Raw genomic sequence first — 16426 nt, forward strand, 5'->3', positions numbered from 1 at the left:
CAACTACAGAACACAAACTAATCCAGCATTTGCATCAAATTATACTTAAACAAAATTGACTCACTGAGGCCCATCTGGTACCCTAGGGGATTCAACCGGTGAGTGCTTTAAAAGGTTGTGCGTCAGGTATGAACTCTCTCCCCCCCCCCCCCCCCCCCCCCCCCCACCACAAACAAACAAAAACAAATCCGCATAGGTTTGGTGGCTGAGGTTTACCAACTCAAGGCTTGTATTGCCAAAACCTGGAAAAATGACAGCATCCATGTATGGAACTCAATCAGACAACTTATTGTTTTTTCTATTAATTAATTTATTTTAATTGTTTCAGCGTAACAATCAATAAAGGGAAAAAACAATGGAGAGAGCTTTAACCGGTATAGTGGAGTTTCAGTGTACTGTATACTTATGGTGAGTGATACTTGTGCATCATGACGTACAACAACTGCTTTTGACTTAAACTTACCCAGTCATATGTAGTCAAAAGTATGACACGTTTTTGTGATCTTGAATAACAATAACAATCAGATTCACATCGTTTGACATACAAATGCAACTTTACACCCATAAGCACCGACTCGCTCACACACAAGCACACAGTAATGGAGGGGCTGGTGGAGTGCTTCATCACAGGCGTGCATCTGGAGTTTTGAGGCTGTCTAAGTGCTGCTGTACAGGCTCTAGTCATACTCCAAGGAAAGCCACAGCTGTGTCCCTCTCCTCCACCAGTTCAGCTGCAGTGGCATCCATCTTTGATTTGGAAAAATCATTGATTGCCAGACTGTCCACGATTTTCCAGGTCTTGTTCTGAAAAGAAAAAAAAAAAAAAAAGAAGAAGAAGAAGAAGAAGAAGAAGAAGAAGAAGAAGAAGAAGAAGAAGAAGAAGAAGAAGAAGAAGAAGAAGAAGAAGCACCTTCAGTTTTGTTCTTTGATCTATAATGTTTCTAGAAATCCCCAAAGTTTAATTTAATGCAAACTTTAATTTAAAAAGAAACAAACAAAACAAAACAACAAAAACCCTATTCAATATGAAATCCACATCCAAAAAAAAAAGACAATGGAGGGTAATGCTAGTCTTAAGCTGCACTGAAAAGATAATGCTAGCTGCTAGAAGAATGGAGAAAGTGAGATTGAGGCTTACCTGGATCTGGACAGGGAATGAGTAGATTAGGTCTTCAGGGACTCCATAGGAGTTGCCAGTTGAGTAAACACCCATAGAGGCAAACTCACCCTTTAAAAAAGGAAAAAACCTCATTAAAAGTGAATTTGAAATAAAATGCAGCCTTTCCAAATACTTTGCATCACTGACAATAGAACCATATGCAACCTGTCAAATCTGAAGGTGTTTTCACACCCGCAGTATTTAGTCCATTTAAATCAAACTCTGGTTTGTTTTACCCCTTTGGTGAGGTTCATGTGTGCTGGTTAAAACACAGTAATGGCACTCAGGTGTGGACCAAAACAACCGCACCACAACCTTTTGGAGGAAGTGGTCTTGATACGGTTCCAAGTGAACTCCAGAGCAGTTCGTTTATGGTGTGAACCTGAGCTGACCACGACAAAAAACAAAACAAAAAACAAACAACGACTATTTGTTTGTCCAAGTTTGAGTGTTTTTAAAAACAAACAAAACCCACACACACCTATTCAGCTATCTTAGTGAGGACCCTCATTGACAATGCTTTCCCTAGCCCCTTACCCTAACCATCAAAAATGAATGCCTAAGCCTAACCCTAACCTAATTGTAACCCTGACACTAAAACCACATTTTGAGCCTCAAAAATGCCTTTAAATATGTGAGGACCGGGTTGTGTGTCCTCACAAGTGACTGCTGGTTCTCACAAGTATAGTAAAATGCAGATTTCGGTCGAACGAACGACAGACAGGTACTACAGATGTGCAAAGGTCTGTGCAGACTAGTAACCATCTGTGAAATGAATGCAAAGTCTGTGTCCAGAACACAGGACATTCTTTCTGCATTTACTTGCCGCAGACACATCTGGCCAGTGACCAGACTGAATACTCAGTGGTTTGTAGTTAGGGATGGGTATCGTTTAGGTTTTATCCGATACCGGTGCCAAACCGGTACTTTTGAAACGGTGCCGGTGCTTAAACGGTGCCCAAACCGGTGCTTAAAGAATGGAAAACACAAAATTGGTCCAAAAACCTCTCATGTTCAGCTGTTTTTTTTTGTAAAAAGATAACAATGTTAGTCTTTTCTGCAGGTATACGGCATATATGGTATCACTCTGGGCTGGAAGCAGTGCTTAAACAATGGAAAAAAACACAAACTTTGTCCAAAAACCTCTCATGTTTAGCTGTTTTCCACTTTTTCTTCGGTCATTTTAGCCTTTTTGGCCAGGGTGAAGGGAATATCTGCCATCAAACAAGAAGACAGCCGCATGTAGCTATGATGGTGTTTGCTAGTTCACGTTACATGCATTAATTTAATAACGCGGTTAGCTTACTCAACGTAAATTACACACGAACAACATTAAGCTACTCACGCAGAGAAGAACGGCTGCTGCTGCCATCATCATTTCTGCTACACTGGCAGGGCTAGGTTCATCGGATTTAAAGTGTGACCTCCTTTGACAGTATCAGCTTAAAGCACTTGTTGCAGGCTGCTGAGTTTGCATCTTTTGCTGTGAAGTACAGCCAGACTTTTGACCGCTTTGCCTTGGGCATTTTTAATCTGTAGCTCTGCTCTAAAAGAACGTACGTACCTGGACCCGCCTACTATCCTCGAAACGTAAAATGATTGGCTAGAATCTAAAGTGTATCATTCCATACCAGTTGGTGGCGGTAATGCACCTTTCAGTTGTTTGCCAAACGCCAATAGAAATGTAAGGAAGAAGAAAGTGTATCACAGCTCAGGAAAAAAAAGCACCGAAATAAAGCACCGAAATGCGCGCTGCTTTTCGGTCTGGTTACTACCGTTTATGTCAGAACCGGTGCCATGATGGCACCGGATACCGGTACCCATCCCTATTTGTAGTGATCCATTTTGGTGTCCTTGGAGTTCTCTTGTATCTTTTTCTAGTGTTTTGATTTGTTTTCACACAGAGAAAAATCCAAGTTTATAAACTCAATCGTTCTGCTACGATGAAGGAAGTATAAATAAATGAAAAATAATCTAATTTTCTACAGTGCATCTTGAGTATAGGATCTTGTTACATTTAGGAACCTACAGTTTGTCAAATTAGTTGCAAATTAACATCAATGGTGCAAACGGGGCATCATCCTAACATGTCAAAAATAATGGTGGTCACCAGTGCTACCCCTCCGTGTTCTAGCAGATGCACCTATGGTGTAAACTTGAAAATCCTCAGTGAGGACCTTTGACCTTGAGTTTTAAACTCATCTGAGATTTTTAGTAGATGCACCTATGGTATCAATATGAAAAGCCTACATCTCCCCATTCCAGTTATCGCATTTACAAACTTGAATGTCCATGCCACTGTCTGCCCAATGACAATACCCCAGCAGCCTTTTACAGCTGAGGGGTAAAAAGTGCAAAATGGATCTTTAAACGTCAGAATAATTACTTCTTATCAGAACAGTGCAACATGCGAAAATTCCCAAATGACCGATATAACAAACAGATGTAGGATTTACCTCATGGGTGCCTGACCAGATGTCTCTCATGTGGTCACAGATGGCCTTGGCTGCAGACATGGCACTAGAAAGTTTCCTGGCCTTGATGACTGCAGCACCTCTCTGTTGCACAGTCTGCAAAGTAAGAACATGGGTCATTAAATGAAAATGCAGGAGTGTTATTGAGCTCTGTGACTACGTTTGATTTTGAGAATCAGTTCTCTTTATCAACTGGACTCATGTAAATGCTGCCCCTATACTTACTGTCCCCCAAATATCTGCTTTACATGTGCTGCACACTGCAAGCAACAAGGTATAATCTTGTTCTCCCTTTGTTCATAAGTGGCAGATTGATACAAAGACCGTACACTGTCTGTAGCGGTGCAGAGATTGTTGTAATGAAGAGAGCTGATCATGATAGTGAAGCTGTCAGGTAAGGACAGGAAAATAGGGTATTGCTACAAAATGTGTGAAGAATACGATTAGAGACAAGCACCTTCTAGGTAAGGTGTTTCAGGCATACCTACCTGAAAGAACCCAGGATAGACCCAACAAATATGACTTTGAGGTTTTGGAAACACACCCTGAGGATTTTTGACCAGTCTGCAAATCTTTGAGTTTTTGGTTCACAAAAAAAACCAAAACAAAACCCCATCATGTTTTGAATGGCTCCCGGAAAATATTTTGCTTGAAGGAAAATTACATGTTTGCTAGCAGAAAAGGAGCCTCATACAAGTGCTTATAGTTTGTCTTTAGAGCAAGCTCAAGGCTGACTTCACGAACAGACACATCCTGAAGTTTGCTGACGACACAGTGATCGTCAGTCTTCTAGTGGGGGATGAGTCAGGCCATGGACAGGTTGTAGATGACTTTGTGAATTGGTGTGATGAGTCCTTCCTTTCACTTAATGTGTCAAAAACTAAAGACATGATTATTGATTTTAGGAAGTCCTCTTATAGCTCATCACCCACTATCATTAAAACTGCCAATATTGGGATAGTTGAGAGTTATAAATATCTAGGTGTGGTACTTGACCATAAACTGTGTTTTGAATCTCATGCCGATGCCACTACTAAAAAAAAGTTCAACAAAGACTGTTCTTTTTAAGGAAAATGAGATCTTTTAAAGTCTCATCTGAGATGTTGTCCTTGTTTTATCGAATCTGTGATGTCTTTTTGTATTGCTGCATGGTTTGGTAACCTGATGGTGAAGAATAAGAATCGGTTGGGACTTCTGGTAAAAACTGCTAGCAAAAGTTCAGGGCGCTGGCAAGATGGACTTTTGGCCATTTACAACAGAAATGTGCTTAGAAAGGCTCATTCTATTATTAATTGTGTGAACCATCCACTTCACAGTGAGTTTGAGTTGTTGCCTTCCGGCCGCCGTTTTAGAGTACCTCCGAGGAGGACTAAAAGAATGTAAATGAAATGAAATGAATGAAAGAATCTCTTTTATCCCTACTGCGTCTTGTCTGCTTAATGGCAAATAATTGTCCTTGAACTTTCTATCATTATTATTGTATTGTTCTGTTTATTTTTATCCTGCTGCTAAACTAATTTCCCCTTGTGGGACAATAAAGAAATTGAATTGACTTCTCTGTAGCCATTATCACTTAAATTTAGTCAGTGGTGCTCAAGGCTCCAAAATAAATGTGGCATTTGAAAAACTGAACTCCAAACCTATAACCACATAAAATTAGACCGTTTTCTTATACAGATTAATAATTTTGCAGTTCAAATGGACTTGGAAAACAGGTGAGTACATCAGCTCAGCCTAAAAAAGGGACTTCATGTCTTACTGACATCTGCCCGCATGAACAGCGACCGGAAAACTGACCATTGTCAAATTTAAAAAAAAAAAAAAAAAAAAAAGAGCATCGTTAAACCACAAATGTAACCACTAATGTTCAGAACCATTAATCTTATTAGGAGCGTCAGGATGAAGAAAAGATAGAACAATAAAGTAAAATATGAGGATCATATTATAGGCCTTTTCTCAAGCACAGCTAAAAGCATCCGAGTGCGAGTACACTCCAGCTATAAAATATCATGCTTTCATCCAGAAATCATCTACTCACAGTAATGAAATCGCCTTTAAGCCAATCATCATCCTTGATTGCATCAAAGCAGGTCAGCTCACTGCCGGACATGTTGACCTTGCAGTGGTGAACATCTGGGTATTGTGTGGAGGAGTGGTTCCCCCAGATGATCACATTCTTCACCTGAGTGGCTGGAACACCACAGCGCATTGCCACCTACAGGATATGAAGAAAAGTCAGGTTTGCAGTCAGCCAAGATTAACAATGTGGCTGCCAAACGTCTGAGACCGCCATCAGAAAGTGAAAGAAGTGAGAGGACCGTACCTGAGAGCGAGCCCGGTTGTGGTCCAGACGGGTGAGGCAGGAAAAGTTCTCTTTGGGAATAGAGGGAGCAGACTTGGCTGCAACCAGACAGTTGGTGTTGGCAGGGTTTCCCACAACCAGCACCTGAACACACATAAACCAATTTAAAAACATATGCCATGCAGATTTTATGTCTTATTACTATCATGAGTAAATCGAGCAGACTTGTATTATGCAACACCGAGAAGGAAAAAATGTTTTGGCATCAGAAAATACTTCATTAAGATTTTGCCATTTTCCCCAGAAGCACAAAATGTTTAGGAAGCATTTCTATTTGGCAGAGGCTGAGAAGTTTCTTTCAAATTTGCTCACTTGACAGGAAGGGAGTGTTTTACAGCAGAAAATATGCTTCTAATTACCTTCACAGTCTTCTTGGCATACTTATCCAGGGCAGCTCCCTGGCTCTTAAAGATGGCCACATTCGCTTTAAGGAGGTCCTTCCTCTCCATACCCTCCTTTCTGGGCATTGAGCCCACCAAGATGGCTGCATCCAGGTCCTTGAAGGCTACCTCCTCTTTGTCAGTGGGTATGATCTCTGTAGAAGGAGAAAATTAATTGCCAATAGGTTTTTAATACCTTACTCTTTGGCAATTTGTCAACTTTGAACCTTGAGAGGGATTATTAAGTTCATAGTGGAATTTGTTCCTGAAGGGAAGCAGTCAAATCAATTGTGACAATTGGGGGAAAAAAAAACATGAATTCATTTTAAATTAATGGCACATCAGATCTTTACTGCAATATGGGAACATTGGGTCAGCGCCTGATAAAAGTTGCTCACACAAACTCCCTAAAACTGTTATAATAAAAGAACACGAGGTCCACAGGAAGTCCTTCCTGTTTGTGTTGTGCATCTGACATTTACCGTGTTGACTCTTTTTTTAATTGTTTGAGACAAAGCATCACTCTAAAGTGCAGTCATAAGATTTAGAAAAATGGTGACCAGTTTGATGAGAACTGCATTTATCTTTGTCTTGATGTGCATGAGGTGTTGTCTTTGCATCGTGGCTGGCTAATACAGGGGCCTCTTTCAGCCCCCGTGCAAACAAAAGCAAAGGACAGCACCATTGCAAAGTAAAAATTCCAGGTCACAATGGAGATGGCACATAGTGGCGCCTCATGACTGAGTCCATGACAGCAGGAACGAAACACACAAACAAACAAAAACAACTGGGTCCATACAAGAAAACGAGCCCATTTGTGCAAACAAAATCTTTAAAGCATTCAAGAAAAACCATCCACCTCCAACAAAAAGGGTGTAGGTTCCTCTTATTAGCTAACGTCTGCTCATGGATCATATTTTGGAATATGTGGGTATAGAAGGAAAGGTGGATTAAAACATTTACAAGGTGATACCTCTGCCAAAAAAAAAAAAAAAAAATCCACACACATGAAGAAAGGGTATCTTTATAAATGGAAATAAAAACAAAAAAAAGAATAAAAACACCATTGTTTGCCTCCAGCAAGGCATTCTTTTTCATGAACGATGGGAAGATTGAGCGTGAGTTGGAACAGCAGATCTCATTTGTCATATGGTCGTTTAAGAATTTAAGTGTATTGAAGTATCACAGGCAGTTCTATTATTAACAATAGAAAAGGCTGAAAGCAAAGCAAAGAAAAAAAAACAAAAAAGATAATTTAGCTACTTCTGCTCTCAAATATTTGTCAAAAAAGAAAAGAATGCCTAAACAAAAAAACAAAACAAACAACAAGACACAAATAAAACAAAACTGGTATTGCTCAATTATTAAAGGACTACCTTTCAGAAGTGGAAGGGCACAGTCCTGCAGCTCCATGACTACACCTTCCAGGACCGGCAGCATGGGGGTGATGTCCAACAGGAGCAAAATGATTGGCTGCCAGAAGAAAAAGGAAATAACTGAATTTAAATGCAATTGCATAATAACCCCTGTATACAATTACATGTCAGTGGGAGACTTAGTTCTCTGCGACAGCATGGGAATACCTAAGCCATGTACCAATTGGATCAAGTGCTCTTGGCACAAGATCCGCTTCATTCACTTCAAGGACAGTCCAGGTTGATCTGAGCGGTCATGAATAAGCTAGTGTAACCTGATCAATTTCCAAAGGAACAACATACAGTATGTGCAATGTCATCCCAGATATGACCTGGAAAATTTGTGACATTCCCAGCTGTCCGTTTTATGGGTGCGCCTGGTGACAGGCAGAAGGAACTGAGTGTTTAACAAGCGCAGGGCAAAACCCTTCTTTACCTGGTCTTGGCCAAACACATCTCCTTTGGCAATGCTGAACAACAGGGAATAGGCAATCTGCCCAGCAGCACCGGTCACCAGAACTCTAATAGGCTCAGCCTGCAAGATACAAAGTGAAGAAATCTGCTGTTAACAATCACAGCATTGAATTCTCTCATAAGACACGCATGAAAGTTTAACTGGAACTGCACGTGGGCTGGGTGTCCATTCTTGTCTAAAAGATTTAGTAAAGCAGGGGGTGAGTTCAAAAATAGACCTGTGCCTGCAGACACGACTTAGGGTTGCATAACAAATGAGTATATACTTGGGGGATCAGGTTCATCGCCATCTTTGACATTTATTCGATAGCATCAATTTAAAATAACTAAAATAAGAAAAGTGTCACGTGACTTTGACACGAAAAGAGCCTTTTTAAATAAAGTCAACTTTTGAGTCCTCTGGTTGGCTGCGTCATGCCGTGAGCTAGAAACAACGCATACCTTACTTTGTGAATTTCCTGCATTAGCAGGGTGAATATCAACAGTTTCATCTCCAGTGCAGAAAAAAAAGTTAACCAACATATTTACTGTCTCTACTCACCATACTGCCAAGACAAGCAAGACGTCCCTCACGCTTCTCTGTTTTCCCACTTGTGGCTCAAGCCAGAGGTCACTCGTATTTAAGCTCTTTTGATTACGACACTTACAATCGCCAAACGGCAGCTTGAGGATCCATGTAGTTGTAGTTTTCATCGTCTGTGTAGTCTTTAAGGTATTTTTAAAATGCCACATAAATAAGCCAGCTTCAACAAGAAAGGTATTAGCAAGCAAATAAACAATCCTACAGACTGCAGTACCGTTACCGATGCTATAAAAAAGGCTTCTTCGTGATATCGATATTTACTGTGCTAGCTGGTTAGCATAGCCTTGGAAGATTCGCTTACCGTTGCTTAGCGACCTTGCTAGTAGCGTGAGTGCAGTTTGTCATTAGCTTAGCAAACAGATGCACAGACAAACAGATGGTGCAGTTAATTTGGCAGAGCAGTGAGATGATCAGGTGAGACTATCTTTATATATCGGGGTATAGTACAGTTCGTAAGTCTAGGTTAATGCTAGTAGCTATCTATCTGTAGTGAACAGTCAGTATGAAAGTTTTGTAGTAGCTATTAAGTTTAAGAAAACGCTGAAGTCAATCGGGTGGAGAAAGAACAGACACTGCTGCAGCCCTCGTCAATGAGATAATTGAGGTGAGTTGTTAATAACCTGCTTCTTTCGATATCCCCGTTTCCTTCATGGCGGCGGTGTTATGGACCATTCTACAATTGCAGGATATTTTCTGTTTCTCACATGAATTTGAAAACAATTCATGCACAAAATACTAGAACATTTATTTGTTGTGTAAATTAAACCTGCACTGGGACAAAATGTAAACCTAGTAGTTGAAAAAGTGGTCCCACAATATTTAAAATGCAAAACAGCCTCCCCCCCGCATGTCAACTAACAGTTAAAATACTTAAAATACGTTATAGATCTTTTGTTGTTATTGTTTTTTCTGTGTTTGTTGACATATTTCTCATATAATACAGCAATAACTCAGAACAATAATTATCCTCTGCAAATTTTGTCCCACCGTATATGCACAACCCTGATACTGAAACCTATTCAGTCTGGAAAGGGAAAAGACAGAACCAAGACAGTCCCGAAAAAAGACGAAATGACACGATTGAGTTGTGTGTTAACAATATGGGTCAACTAAAAGTCAGACCTCTTTGATACATTTAGCATTTTTCCCTTGTAGTATTTTCTGACTAGACTGAGTCAATGCAACCTTGTTACCCGTGTAACCAAAATAATATTAATTAATTTAGGTTTCCTGCCTTTTATATAACTACATTTATCCTTGACTGTCGCAGTGCATTAGGTTCCAGAGCTCACATCTGTCAATTACCTGTTTTGCGCCACTATGTTAAATACATATAAAGCAAAGGATACAAACACGTGTTAACAAAGTAATATTTTATTGAGAAAAACATTTCTGTTTACCTGAACATTTTTTTCTAATCTACAAATTCAAACTCATATATCCATTCTGCATACAAGGGTTTAATCTGTTGGCTTTGTAATGAATAGTATTTTTAAGATTTCAAAATAAATGCTGAAATTCCTAATAAGGGTTGACTACTGAAAGGTTGGGTAAGATAGATTTTAAGTTGCTTAAGTTAACATTAATTAAGTCTTAATTTAATGAGTATTTAGTATGAGGGTGACTATCTTTAATTTAATGGTCAAAGATTATTGAATAATACTTTTAAAATCAACGTTTCCAGACTGAAGTATTGGCAGCAGGGTTGTGCCAAGCATAGCATACAGTAACTAAAATATCTTATAAAAAGTGTATTTTTGATTTTGAAGTTGGACAGATACATTTTTTAACTATTTATTTGGGTTTTTTTAAATATATAACAGAAATTTATAAAATGAAAGGTTGCATTTTTTAAGCATAAATTGTTCTTCAGTTGTAGTTGTGCTAACACAATCTCAATGGTTCTTTATGTAAATTCTTTTTGTAGTTTTTTGCTTTTAAAGTAATCGTCTGGACCAATCATAGCCAAGGTATGACAGAGTGAAGTATTTTTTAAAGGAAAGTCTTTAAATGTGTCGTTATTTGCCCATTATATTTAAATTGTGCTTGAATATAAGTTATGATCTGTTTTAAACGAGTCCTCTCCTGTTGTGAGTCTCCTCACCTGTACTTCCTCAGGAAGGGAAGTGTTTCTTTCTGCTATCTTGTTTTAAGTTGATCGGTTAGTTGAGCGTGGGCATCAATATTTTATGGCTTCATTACACGCTCATTACATGACTTGAACAAAAAGCAAATGAGATACTGTTACACCTGAATGGTATCAGACTTACTCCAGACTAAACTGAATACCAATTACATTCACAGCCCCTGTTTTTAGACACTTTGCTAGTAAATGCATCATATCAAAAAATGATATACATATTTAAATTGCTCAGTTCAATTCAGTTTTATTTTTTCCCTAATCACTTTTTGACACAATATCAGGTTGGACCTCTTTTACCTTCAGAATTGCCTTAATTTTTGATTTTCTCTGTTGGCTGCACATCCATGATGTCATGCTCCCATTCCACACCAATCCAAAAGTGGTGTTTTGGCTTAGATCCAGTCCAAACACCTGTGTTTTATGAACTAAATCTCAAGATTTGATGGCTGTTGAGAACATTTGAGTTAAGTGAACTCACTGTTATGTTCTGGAAACCAGTGTATTCAGAAGTTGGGTACAATGCTCAGGTAGGCTGTGGTGTTTGCTCAGTGTCCAAGGGCATGTGCAAAGAAAATATTCCCATTATCCCATAACACCATTAAAGCAGCCTGAACTGGTGATATGAGGTGGTTTGTATTTTATTTTCAGCAAGTTCTGATCACACTGTCCAAATGTTGAAACAGAAATTAAGACTCATCAAATCCAGGTAGTGTTTTACAAACCCTATATTATCCAATTTTGTGATTCTGTAGGAATAAATCACCTTTCTACCGCATTCTGATGCATGGTCTGAACTAAAGGAGATCAGCCATTGTCTATGTCTAAACGGATTGGGTTGTTGCCGTGTGATTAGCGGATTAGATATTTTGGGCAAATGAGAAGTTGAACATGTGTATCTAATAAAGTGACTAGTGAGTGTATATTATTCTGATTGAGGTATTGATAGTTTGAGCACATTTGTTTTGGTTTGTTTTTTGATATTTGGGATTGTATTGGTTATTTGTAGATAGGAGTAGGCGTATTTAGACGAGTAAGGGATGACAAAGTGGCGTACTGATGTCAAAAGCTTTAGGACATCACAGTTTTTCCCCCTTTTTTTAAATTGAAATTGAAGCTATTCAAGTTAAGTTATCATCTGTCTGTATAATGGCAGTGTGACCACTACGCTCGCTGATGTATTATTAAACTAGTGCTGTAGTCTGTGCTGTTGGGAATTGTGAGAAAAGGTAAAGCAACAAAGGATTGACTTTCAGGTCAGAACTTCATCCTAAACCAAGACCAGAAAAAACAGTAGATTTCAAATGATTTCTCCAGACTTAAACTCCATCGAGCTGGTTTGGGAACTGGGCAGAAGGTTTTAAGTAAGTAAACTACAACTGCAACAAAGCACTGGAACAAACACATCAGGAGTTTTATCCACATTAGAGACAGACTGCAATGAGTAGACGTGTTCGGCTGATGAATGAATGGATAAATTTGTCCAGCACCAATCAATAACATCTCAAATACGTGGACATATTCTTCATCCATACTTCTGTGGCAAAATTGTTTTTATCATCTTATAGGAATTGGAAGTGAAAAGCGATCTTATACTCCTCATACCAATTTACTGTCTTAAAGATACATTATTGTAATTATTATTCCATTGCAATAATGTTTGATTGCACACAGCTGCAGACTAAAGTTTGCAAAGCTGAAATCTTGCTTGACAGCGGTCTAGCGACTGATGGACAAGGGTCAAAATAATTAATCAAATTACATTCACATATTTTCCTCAGTCCAAAAGTGTCTGTAAAGCCTAAGGCACAAGATTAACCCAAACCACCACCAATTCTCTATCCAAAGCCTAAATCTGCCCCATCTGCTAGTGACAGAGGCCTACACCAATGCTTCTCTTCTCAAAAGGCTCTGCATTTGATAGCCTGATTCATAGCTGTTTGAAGCAGCTGCTGCAACCTGGCAGTGCTCCTCTGAGGTCCAGGAAGATTTTTACCCCTCTGCGTGATAGGTACTTGTGTCTTTGAATGATATCGGAAAGGGACAAACAGGTTTTCACAGCTCACCTTTGTGTAGGGCTGCTGTTTAAACACAATGTTTGTATAGTATTATGTTAGTTTTTTAAGAAGTGAGATATTGTATGATCTACTTATTTACATATAGTTGTTTTTCTTCACTTGCCTCTTATTTTTAACATGAAGGAGTGGGATTTCTGGGGGGGGTGTATATATGCCGCTGTACCTGAGATGGAAGCAGGATGCACTGTGGGGAGGGGGGGGAGGGGGATGAATGGAAGCAGTGCAATGCTCTGAAATCTTTGACCGCTACATTCATGTGTGCTTTAAGTTAAACCACGAGTCCAAAGATGGCAGCTTTTCATGGCAACCATATTCCTGTTTGTTAACTGTATAAGCTTTATAAATAAAAGCAAAGCTAATAATGCAAATTTGTTGAGAATTAATAAGTTAATACAAGTATTTTACCTCTCAGTGGATTGATTGATGGATTTCCCCCTCTTACAGATGCCCACTTGAACTCAGAAACGGTTCATTTGATGTATGAAAGACATCTTGATGGATTCAGGTTGGACTCATTAAAAAGACACAAATATCATTTTCACAAAGTGAAAGTTTTTTTGACTGAATATGGTTCATAGTTATAATTAAAAGCATAATTAAAAGTTTTCCTCAAAATGTGGTATTTGCAGATGACTTTTAAATCAAAACTCTGAGCTAACCTGCTTCACTCTAGTCTGTGTCCAGCATAAGTTACCGTATCACTTCTGACCCAATGAAAACTTTAATTTTAAGCCTAATATACACCGTTAAGCCATTAATATCATGCGTTCCACTCCATACCTCTGTGCGATCGGGTGTTTTTAATATTGTTTAATATTAGGGCTAATTAATTTTTTTGTGAATTAGGTCAAAATCACACTGTTACTGAAATTTGTCAGCATTGCCTTGTTGTATTTCTTTTACCTGCTTGATTTAGAAGTAACTCCATATTTTGCTGATTCAGTAATAACTTTACAGGATATTCACCTGCCTTTCAGCTTACCTACAGCCTCAAACTTGTTGACCCACTGAAATCATCCAAAATCCCCCAAAAGTTTATAATGAAATGCCACATGACCGTGATGACTGCGCATATTCAGAGGAGTTTGTTGTTGCTGTCACTCCCGTGTTTATTACCATGGCAGTCTCCACAGTCAGGCTGACATGAGGGGATTAGCATACTTTTCTTTGTTAAAAGGAAATCGGAATGAAACCAAGAAAAGCAGCAGCACACATGATAATATCTGGTGCCAGTTTATTTGCAGAGCAGCCTGATGTTCTCTGTGTGTGTGTGCATGTATGTGTGTGCATGTATGTGTGTGCATGTGTGTGTGCGCGCCAGGTGAAACCGGAGCACCGAAAGAAAAATAGAGGTGTTAAAGTTTCCCCATGCACAAATCTTAAACCACAAAAACACACTCACACATGTGCAGTGTGATCACTCTCAGTGATGTCTAGATTTTATGAACATATATGTCCACACATACAAAGTAAATTTCAAAATCTGGATAAGTGCTTGTCAGCATTTCCTTTGTCCACTCGATCACCTCCTCTTTTTTTATTCCCTCACCTGTTCACCTCCCTCATCTCCACCCACTCTGTCCTCTTCTACTTTATCTCCCCTCATTCTGCTCCTCCACTTGTCCCCGCATAGTGCACCTGAGTGACCCTGTTACACGGGAGGCTGATAGCCAGCACACCCACTGGCCTCTATATCACCCTCTTATCTGCGCTGCTAGACCAAATAGCCCTCACAGTGAACCGCCAGACACCGTGAGATAGCAGGCTGCATTCACACGAGTGCACATGCACACATACGCAGCAGATAACTACATCACTGTCACTGTTATCTCCCATCATATTCAATTTCTGTATCCTCGTGCCATCACCTTGCTTACTTGTTGGCATATCTGTCTCCGCAGTGTCATGTCTCTGTCTTAGATTAATTGATGAAGCTTTAGATCAGATGCAGCAGATGTTTGTTCCATTATTTATCTACACACTGTAATGCATGCAGGTGCTGCGTTGTTTGAACTTGTGTGGCCCCATCCTGTTGGGATATTATTTGCAGTAACCATAATAATTCACTAGATGTCAGTATATGGCTGCAGTTTACCTGTAAGTCATAGATGACTCTTCACGCAGCACTTGGAAAAAGCTGCTGATGGATTTGTATTGAAGACTATCCAAAAGCACTTGTTGCTGCAGCAGGCTGGCAGCAGAATGGGAACAGCTGTCAGTTTTACTGGAATTTGACATGAAAAGGGATTCAGACTCCTTTTTTAATCTAGACCCACGCTGTAACACGGCACTGCTCAGTTGTCTTAAACATGAAAACCGTTTTCGCAACAGTGCATTGTCTAAACCTATTCCAAAAAATATACAAGGAAAGTTTAGGAAAGTTAGCAGCCACATGTGCTTCAAGCAAGAAGGTGTGGATTAAAAAACAGAAGAACAGAACATACACATACAAATTATACACAATTATATACACAAATTATACAAGACACATTCAATGCATCATTTAAACCCATATGATGAAATACAATTTAAAATATGAAGTAAAACAAGTAAGGACAATTAAGAAAAAAAGTTAAAATGGCAATTATTTAATGATATACTGGGGTTGTTAGCACTGTATAAAAAGAGCATACGTTTGTGAAAAGGGGTACATGTAAATGGTGTTAGTGAGGTAGATTACCTAATGTAGAAGGTGACGTCTAAGCAAGGATTGTGGGACATAAAATATTAAAGGTCTGGTAACATGACACATAAAGGCAAACAGAGAGAGACAAATGGTTAAAAAGAAGCTGTAAAGGTCATGTATGAATGCTCGAATCCTACACCCAGATTTGTTCTCAACTTTTTTTGTTTTAAATTGTGTAGTTTTTACTAAAAGTTCAACCTAATCATTCCACATACGATTTATGCTTTAGCTTTAAAAGTAAAAAAAAACAGTCTTTTGTTTTGTGATAAATAAAATGGAGCGGGTCAGATCTTCTGAATCGCTGATAATTAACGTTCTTCCCCTGACCCCACTGAATTTAATCTTTTATTTACAATAAAAAATTATCCTAATTGAATTTTAATTAAATGGTTGTACATATAATAGTACCAGCAAATTCTTTTAATTCCCCTACATAAAAATCATTTATGTTAACTTCATATTTCCCTCCCATTATCTGCACCTGAACTGCTGTAGGTCCGGGCCTATATATTTTCAAGTGAAAGCTAAATCGGTGTGTAAAAACATTTGATTTATGTGAAATTAATACAAAACAAAAATTTAGAAAAAAAACAAACCCCTAACTTTAAAGATTTTGTGCACTATGAAATGTAGAGGAAATGTCACCATACTAAACTACATGTTTGGAATAAGTAA

General features: G+C 38.8%; 2 protein-coding genes across 4 annotated transcripts in view; one reads left to right on the forward strand and one right to left on the reverse strand.

Moving 5' to 3' along the window:
- Nucleotides 1-286: 286 nt before the first annotated feature.
- mdh1ab (malate dehydrogenase 1Ab, NAD (soluble)) lies at nt 287-8928 on the reverse strand. The gene is made up of 9 exons (XM_085183567.1): nt 8806-8928; nt 8227-8325; nt 7752-7848; nt 6355-6530; nt 5957-6079; nt 5672-5848; nt 3616-3729; nt 1139-1228; nt 287-804 (listed from the first exon to the last, which is right to left on the reverse strand). Exons 1-9 carry the CDS (start codon nt 8806-8808, stop codon nt 682-684), a joined length of 1002 nt encoding a protein of 333 aa, XP_085039693.1. The 5' UTR covers nt 8809-8928; the 3' UTR covers nt 287-681.
- A 25-nt stretch (nt 8929-8953) lies between these two features.
- Nucleotides 8954-16426, forward strand: part of wdpcp (WD repeat containing planar cell polarity effector) — an 85856-nt gene continuing 78383 nt past the window's right edge. Inside the window, exon 1 of one of the 3 annotated variants that reach the window (XM_085183558.1) lies at nt 8954-9451. The gene's annotated coding sequence lies outside the window, so the exon portion shown is untranslated. The remainder of the gene's footprint in view (nt 9452-16426) is intronic. The other 2 variants (XM_085183556.1, XM_085183555.1) reach the window with 2 other exon arrangements.

Source organism: Neolamprologus multifasciatus, chromosome 13 (genome assembly GCF_963576455.1).
Source record: "Neolamprologus multifasciatus chromosome 13, fNeoMul1.2, whole genome shotgun sequence".
NCBI classification, from domain to species: Eukaryota; Metazoa; Chordata; class Actinopteri; order Cichliformes; family Cichlidae; genus Neolamprologus; species Neolamprologus multifasciatus.

Coding starts and splice junctions, on each gene's coding strand:
- mdh1ab (XM_085183567.1), bottom strand. Junction 5,849..5,956: donor ACAACCGGGCTCGCTCTCAG/GTACGGTCCTCT, acceptor CATATCCTGTAG/GTGGCAATGCGCTGTGGTGT. Junction 3,730..5,671: donor TTAAAGGCGATTTCATTACT/GTGAGTAGATGA, acceptor CTTACTTTGCAG/ACTGTGCAACAGAGAGGTGC.